Here is an 8,424-nt window from a genome sequence, read left to right as displayed (position 1 = left end):
AAAAAGAAATAAGAGAGCATGTTAAAATCCAATGTCAAAACAGTATTAAAAGAAAGAAATTTTTCTGGAAGCCTTGGTCTTGAAGCAAGAGATTACCATATAGCAGATCCTTTTCGTGAACAAAAGAATTAGAAGTAGTTACCCAATGAGCATCGGAAAAGATTAGTAAGATAAAGAAACATTCACCAAACAAATCTTTTTTAAAATGCAAACCTAAAGTGCAGAGATTGACCAAATGATGTCCCATCAGAATCCATCCTATATATACTCTAGGCATATTTTCCTTAATGACAAAAAAGGAAAAACTAATCGTTTAATTTGTGTCTGACAACAGGGTGTACAGAGAGAGTTGCAAATCCCTTTGCAGTGTTTTTCATGTCAAAATCATCTTGGCAAATTACAGCAATAGCCTAGAAAAATAACAGTTATGTTCTATGAGGACAAATTTACCGTGACAAAAGTATGATTAAGCAACCACACTAGCACAGAATAGCACAGAACAGGTGAAATACACGTTAGGGATTTGCATGGATAACAATGCAGTTAACAACAAATCACAAGCTGACCAAGAGACACTGATATCTTGCTGCTAACTGAAGTCTAATGTTGTCTAATGTTGTGCTTGCACAGTAGGAGCATAAACAATAACAACAGATAGAACAGACAAATAAGATACATAACATACACATTGTATTTCTGCTTTCCTCACCTTTGATAAGGACTTTGCTGGAGTATTAGAACAAGTCTTGGGTCTCTCACTTGTAGACAGAATTTCACTGTAAAGAAAATAATGGTTAGCAGTCAAGATCTGGAAAGAATGGAAAAAGAAAGCCAGAATAGACTGGAGTTGTGTAGTTTAATAAGAAAGACTGCAAGAACTTGAAAAATACATCGAAAAATGCAGGTCCTGGGACAAAGAAAAGCCAGTCATCAGCACCCACTAAGGAGAACAAATATAACTGACATTCTGAGAAAAGTTGGAAGCTCCAAAGGAAAGAGACACACTTAACACAGACAATCCAAGTGCCAGTGATGTCTTCAGTCAGAAAAAAAAAAAGGAAACAAAAGACAACAAAAAAATAGATATAGACAACCATCTGAAGTTTCTCTTAGTGTAGTTTTCTCAGGAGTTAATGTTCTGATAAAGATCAGTTCTGGAATTTGGGGGGGGGGGGGAGGCTTTGGGTGGTTTTGTTTTCCTCCTCAAGGACTGGACTTATTCACTGACTTAGATCCAGTGATGACTTAGGATTTTTCTCACTGGATAGCTTAGTAGTACTAAAATCACATCAAATTTTTATTCTATTGTCCTTTTTGATAATGTCTTAGACCCCGAATTAAACATAAAACCACACGCATATTTCCTCCATCATCTGTTTCTCATGCTGTTACCTTGAATATCCAGTATTGCTTGGAATAAATTCTTCTGCTGTTCTTGTCTGTGTTGTCAGAAACAATTCATTAAAATGGACACAGTATTCACAAAACTCACACCCACTTCAAATGTAACAGCTTTATTTTACTAGTGCTTAAAATCCAATAATTTACAGGTAATCTGTGCTAGGTTCCATTGTTATTTTTCCAGTATCTTTTAGTCCCAATTCAGCAATACAAGCAACCCAATGGGATCATAGTATTTAACACCAGATGACTGCAAAAATGGTTCCATTTAGGAACTGTGTACATACAGACAGGGTTGGAGAATCTGTTCGCAAACACTTTTCCGCATGGTCAGTGCACTGATCCTATTTTATTTTTTTCACATCTCAGACCAAGTAGTTACATTCATAAAACTACAAGCATTTACCAAGTGAAACACCTAACAAATAGCCTATTTACATAAAACCTAAATACTTTTTTTTTGATTAAAATGATGAGCAGGTACAGCAGTGCAGGCAGAGGGGTCTGCATCACTCCCCAGTTTCATGAGTGCAGGCTAGACTTCCCTGCCCATGAATTTGAGCTACCTGAATATTGCTCTGTATGTGATTTCTGACTTGTTCCTTAGAGTAAGTTAGGTAGAACAAAGCCTGAAATCCAGACCAAGAGGTCTGCTTCTGTGCTGACTTTGGCACCATTGCTAGTGTTCTCAGTATGGCCAGCTGGTGCCAAAATATACCAAAAACACCTCAGTGCATGACTCCGGTTCAAGCGGCCAACATCTGCTTGGTTTTGGATGAGAACAATACTTGACTGTGGACTAGTTTAGATGTCATTGAAATTTGAGCTTACCTTGCAAGTCCAACTTGTGATGTTTTATGGTGAGTTTCCTATCTCCTATAATTTGGCTAATCGATATTTGAATGGTTTGCTTGGGTAATTTCAGTGACATTTGTGTATATACATCTGTTGCTTCAGGTAACTGACATTTGGCACAACTAGGGCAACTCTTAATACCATGCATCTTGACTACTGAATTATTTTTATTTCTCCTCTCGATCATTTTTCTGGGCAGGATTATAATAGATTGTACATTAAAGTAAGTACCTGCCCCAAGCACAACAGCTTAATTAGCAAATTGACATCTCATTTTTGACTTATCATCCAAAGTAACATCACCTCAAGGGGAGTACAGCTTTTCATTCTTGATTTATTCCACATGATTTCTAGACAACACATTCTGCACACCAATTCTCTCAAGTGTTTATGCTGTTATCTGCATAAGCCCAGAACTGCTGATGTAAAACACAGACACCACATAAGAAAAGAAACTACTACAGGAAGGCACTTAATTGTGCACAAATTGGATTTTATTTACACCTCTACAATTTGAACTTTACCATTCAGCATGACTCGAACAGACAGGACCAACAGGTGACTGCTGTATGCTTGAGCAACAACCAGACAGTCCACAGATTGCATCTGCAGAAAGATGCAACCCCAGCCTATCATAGCTATGACATTCAGCCTCTCTCACTGAACTCTTTTCCTTTCTATCTTTGAACCAAAACACAGGAAATAACATGGAATAATTTGTCTCATCAAAAAAAAAACGCTAGGGTACATTCCAGCACCCAGTCAAGCAGATACCACAGCACTTAGTGAGAGTTCTTACTCTGCAGCTTAAGATGGACACCAGAGATACATTCACCCATACATTTAAGAGCTGAGTACCAATAAATTGGGAGAGCTTCTCTTTGTATTTTTAAAACTTGTGCTCAAAGGTTATGAGTTAGGAATCTACCAATCTGAAGCCAGGGGACTATCAGGTCTCTCTTGTGTAGGTGTTTTTGTAAGCTGTGAAATGCCTAGCTGCAATCTTGGATACATAAATACCTTTTGCCATTTAACTCTACTGAACGGCTTCCTCCTAATAAAATTTAACATTTCTGTAATAGAAGGAAAGCCATTTTAATTTTTCACTATTTTCATTTTTTTCTTTTTTTTTTTTGTTATGATTAGCAGATTAGTTACTGCAACACTTTGCATATATACTAGACTCTCAGCAATGGTTTGGAATTACTAGGTGGTAAAGCCTTGTGCTTTCCAGGATGGGATTTTTTCCCTATCTGAAGTTTCAAGTTAGATTCAGCATTTGCCTTTTGGACAATTTAGTGCATCTTGAGTGGTTCCCAACTTGTATTCCAGAGCCATACTGGAGCATATGCAGTTTCAGTTGCATGATTGTCTAAAGAAACACTGCACACCCGTGTGCTCTGTGTCTTCTTCAGTCATGGCACATTCAAGAAAGCACACAGACTTTCCTTTGCCAACAGCAGTGGGTGGTATTCGCAATACGCCACGCACATCAAACAGTAGTCTCTGTTTTTTTAACAGTTCGATTTTGAAGGTGCTGTCTTATCAATTGCTTCTCTTTAAGGTATCTGGGGGGGGAGAGAGAGAGAAAGAATGCATTTACTGACAGAATGCTTCAAGAATTAAACCCCAATTTTAACATGCTAGTTGAACGGGTGAAAAATGTTGGAATGAAAGCATTTCTGATAAAAAAATGGCAATTGCTATCTATTTTTTTTCTTTTCATTCCCTAGCGATTTTGATTCAAAATGATTTGATGGTCATTTGATAACAGATCCACAGCTGGTAGACTCGCATTACTTTTGACCTCTGGTCTCATATGTTTAGAAGTACTGGTATATTTCCAACCCATACCCATTGTGAATTTTGAGCTACCGTCAGAAGAACTCATACCATTTTTTGGAAATTCAGTTCTAGACAGACATTAAGAGTTACACACCTATCTGAAGTGAATGCTGTACCACTTAAAGAGTACCGCAGTATTTGCTGCATTTATACATTCCAGAGAACTACACAGCAGCAAGTAGAAACTGAAGAACTAGTCTAAGGCTCAGAAGACAGAATCACAGAATCATCTAGGTTGGAAGAGACCTCCAAGATCACACAAGTCCTCCACTAAACCACATCCCTAAGACATATCACAAAATACAACAGAAGCGACCCTGGGGCTCCTAATTTTCTGGAAAGCTCCAACCTTCTACATATAGTCTGGTATACACTCTAGAAACTTCAACAGCAACAGCTCATTTAGGGATGCAGGATACAGAAACAATTATAATTCTCACAAAGTTTTGTGTAAGCAGTCAGAGCACAGCGTTCTGACTGCACACTGCTACATAAATGCATTTGTCTATTGAGCCAACCCATGATTGTAAATATTCTCCTGGACTTAAAGTGACCCTCTAATTTTACTTCTGTTTACTTTGCAATTGTTTGTTGAATTTCCTGTTCTTCTTCTTCATTTATTCTGTGCAGGATTGATTCCAAAAATGGAAGATGAAATTGAATATACTGAGCAACCTATCAAGAAGATGACAAGAAATGCACATTAGTGAGTATGCTATTGGGGAAAAATATTGTGAACTGTTGGAATGGTGATATACGTACATCGCCGCTGACCTCTTCCACATCCCTGTCCATGAGAAAAAACTTGGCAATCTTCTCCGAGGGCCCCTGCAGAAGTCTGTGCACTAAGGGAACGTCTCCACTCCTCAGCTGCTTCTTCTCTGGGATTTAAAGGTAATGCGATGATGTACAGAACATACAACAGTGCTTCTAAATACCTCATGCCATCAGAAGTCTTCTTTCTTGGCAAAGATCCTATCTTTGTCTGATGTGCAATTACTACAGATACAGCAAGTCTCTAACATTTTCAAGAGGATGTGGTAACTAAATTTGAACTACGCATTTTGAAAGATGTTGGCACATACAACACTAAGGAGTTGCAACTTACGTAGCCAAGTACACATTTAAGAGACTGGCTCCAGCTTGTCAATGACTCATGAATAAAATCTACTTCATAATTTTCAAATATCCTTTCAAATTTCTATTTTGACATTTAAGGCACATGCCCCTCAGTTGTCTCTCCCATTCTTTCAGGTATTGCTTTTAAGAAAAAAATCCTTTTTATTAAGAAATAGAGTTGGACTACATTGTATAAGTGTATATTTTCCAATAAATTTTGAGTACTTTCAGTTAGGCATTTGGGGGAACCAAGACTATGTTTCAAAATTGTGAAGCCCAAATGAATTATGTTTAGCCAGTCTGATTTTCATCGGGTTAACATTTCAAAGACAGCAGCATTTTCAAAGACAGTATCTCCTAGCACTCTCTAAAAGCCTTGTACCATTTTTTCAATTAAAATATCGCCTAACACTGCCAGCTGGAGCCTGGCATCCCAAGGCTGCCATGCAGCCATACAGAACAGAAGTTACAGCAGAAGAGCATCCTAAACAGTCTTTAATTACAGGAAAACCTAAGGCCTATTTAGCTGAAACAGTCATACTTGCAGTACTCTGAAAGCACTCAGGACACAATTATTCAGGTTTTCCTCTCCATCAGAGAAGCGCACATATCTAAGGGTTCCCAAGAAAAGCCAAAATGCCACACTTCCTGGGCACTCTGAGCAAAGACAGTTGCCTGTGATGGATCTTGTTGCTCCAAGATCAGCAGCCCCCACACATATGCAGAGGATAATTAAAGATGAAATGATCACACAGTGATGCCTGGCTTACCTCCGGATGCATGGATAATATAAAGTGCAAATTCATGCGGACTGTTTTCTATCTGTAAACACAAAACCAAAGGCTATTCAGATTGACCAATGTATCTCCTGAGCACTGCATCAGCAGCAGATATAGCCTGCTTCTCAACTCAGATGTTTAAATCAAAGCCTGTAATTAGGACACTGTCTATGGATGAGTTAAAAGGTACTGGATTTGGGTAAGAACTAAAGTTAGGCTGCATTTTCTTTGTCCCTGTACCCCTGCTACCTTATCTTTACTAACACTACCATATTGCCCAAAGCAGCAACATAGCATCTTAGAAAACAAAAGATCTTTCCAGAGTTTCCTTGGAGCATCTGTAACTTTTTAGTTTTTAAAAATTACAAGGAAAATAAATAAATAAATAAATCAGACAAACTGGCCTTGAGTATTATTTTTAACTGTGGCATTTTGGAGCTTTGTATGTGCCTGGGTCCAATATAACGTGTATTCCAGGCACTCGAGCTAAATGAAAGCTCTCTTTTCTTCTAAGAAAAATCTAATTACTAGAGCCCGTCACTAGAGGGAAGCACAGCCATGTCCATTAAACATCCTTTGTGCTGGGTAATGCTGAAGGTGCAGCAGCATTTTCCCCTCCAACGCAAGAAGGTATAAAGAAGACATCCCCCAGTTCTTTCTTCACTGCAAACTGTATACCTGATATGCCTTTTCTAGATGAAAAGCCACGAAGCATTTGGAAAATAAAAGCAACTTTCTCCTTAAAAATTGTACATGTATTTTTTCTAAGCTGTTTCATACACTGTACTTCCAGTTATTTCCTGCCTGTCACACAGCGCTGGTGGGTCACCACTCAAGTGAATTAACATTTCTAGAACATAGCTGTAGTGGCTTCTGCAAGCACGCAGAGTTACCTTGAACTTTCGAAGCAATTGTTCTATTACTTCTCTTGTTCTCATATAGCTGTTAATTCGTATTTTGGTTTCTGATCCAAAAGCTGGAGTAAAAACTGATGTCTAGGAAACAAAACCAACAGCAAAGGGCGTGAATTTGAGGACTTCTGTACTTAGTGGCTGGGATTCCAGAAGATCTAAAACAGCACAGCTCTGGGATAAAGCAAGCTGTCAGGTATGTTGCCACTGTTACTGTAAAGCAAAGGGCACACGGTATCCCCGGGAGAAGGGAAGGCCTCCCCCGGGGAGGAAGGACCACTGCGACCCTCCAAAGCCCAAAGCCCAGTGACAGAGGCCTGGCCACACACAGGAGACCAAGGGGGGAGTGCCTCTCTTTGCTCAGGGGGTGCAGGAGAGGTCCAGAAGCTCGCTGGAGGCTTTATTCTGCTCCAGTACCCAACTTCAGGTGAAGAAAGATGAGCATCTACATTTGTACCTCATAGTTGTAGAAGTGGCCATTAATAGAAAACCTGTGCGTTTCCACTTCTGTTCTTGCTATCATGGGGAACTTGGTCCTCTTCCTTACAGCTGCAGCATCGCTGACCGCCCTGGGCAGGGTAGTACAGTCATGTTCCTGCTCGCTCTTGGACTTCAGAGTGCTGCTTTCGTAACATGAATAACCTGGACAAAATGAAACAAGTGAAACCGCATCAGCATATTGTACAGCTGCACCACCCTCCTTGCCAACACCAACACAGGAAGAAGGTTAGTGGTGGAGGAATTTATTTTATTTTATATTTTTGCGGGAGAGTTGGGCATGGGCACATGACAAAAAGCAGTAGGCTGCCTGCAGTGGACACAGGCAAGAGTTTGCTATTTTGCTTACTTCTTGAGAATTTTTTCTTTTGTGAAAAGACAACCTGTAAGCACCAGTCATTTAAAAATTTATTTGTACATCCATGCTTTCACTAAGCAATCATGTCACTATTTCACTAGCATCTAATAGATGGAGGTGACAGAGACGGAGAAGCATTTCCCTTTACTAAGAGGGAAGACCTAGTATATCAAATTATTATTGCAAAATTTCTTAGTGAATATTAGAGCACAGACACTAACTTTTCTCAGGGTTCAGCTTTTCTTCATTAGATTTCAATGTCTCCCCACTAATACGATGTAGATCATCAAATTCTCCCCAACGTGTCATTCCGCTAAAACACAAAACATATTTACAATTAATTATTCCTCATTAACTCAGTGAATTCAATTTATCTTGTAGCCAGGCTTCATGTAATACATTTCTATCCCTGTTGAAAACCTTACAGAACACGATTGCAGTCTTCAACGTGGAATACAGAGCAAGTAATTTTAGTTCATGTCCTAATAAATTACTGCTCATAAAATGTGGCATGACTAGGGATCCCAAACATAACAAAACCCCATTTAGAGCCTGATGAATGTTGAGCATGATGTCCTTTAAAACAGGTAAAGGATTACTGCAAATAATGCACAGCAATGCCGTGGATTGATCACAGGTAGGAAAACACACAGGCATA

The 8,424-nt window shown here is 39.1% G+C and overlaps 1 protein-coding gene across 13 annotated transcripts in view; it reads right to left on the bottom strand.

The window, feature by feature from the left end:
* Positions 1-1,502: 1,502 nt before the first annotated feature.
* RASSF6 (Ras association domain family member 6) overlaps positions 1,503-8,424 on the bottom strand; it is a 93,758-nt gene continuing 86,836 nt past the window's right edge. For all 13 annotated transcript variants that reach the window (XM_040557061.1, XM_040557064.1, XM_040557055.1 and 10 more), the window contains 7 exons: positions 7,988-8,079; positions 7,368-7,552; positions 6,893-6,994; positions 5,991-6,042; positions 4,864-4,982; positions 4,679-4,776; positions 1,503-3,824 (listed from right to left, as the gene is read on the bottom strand). In XM_040557061.1, coding sequence (XP_040412995.1) covers positions 3,749-3,824; positions 4,679-4,776; positions 4,864-4,982; positions 5,991-6,042; positions 6,893-6,994; positions 7,368-7,552; positions 7,988-8,079 — 724 coding nt within the window. In that variant the 3' untranslated portion in view covers positions 1,503-3,748. The remainder of the gene's footprint in view (positions 3,825-4,678; positions 4,777-4,863; positions 4,983-5,990; positions 6,043-6,892; positions 6,995-7,367; positions 7,553-7,987; positions 8,080-8,424) is intronic.

Source organism: Cygnus olor, chromosome 4, assembly GCF_009769625.2.
Source record: "Cygnus olor isolate bCygOlo1 chromosome 4, bCygOlo1.pri.v2, whole genome shotgun sequence".
Taxonomy (NCBI): Eukaryota; Metazoa; Chordata; class Aves; order Anseriformes; family Anatidae; genus Cygnus; species Cygnus olor.
This window is presented reverse-complemented; position numbering and strand designations above follow the sequence as displayed.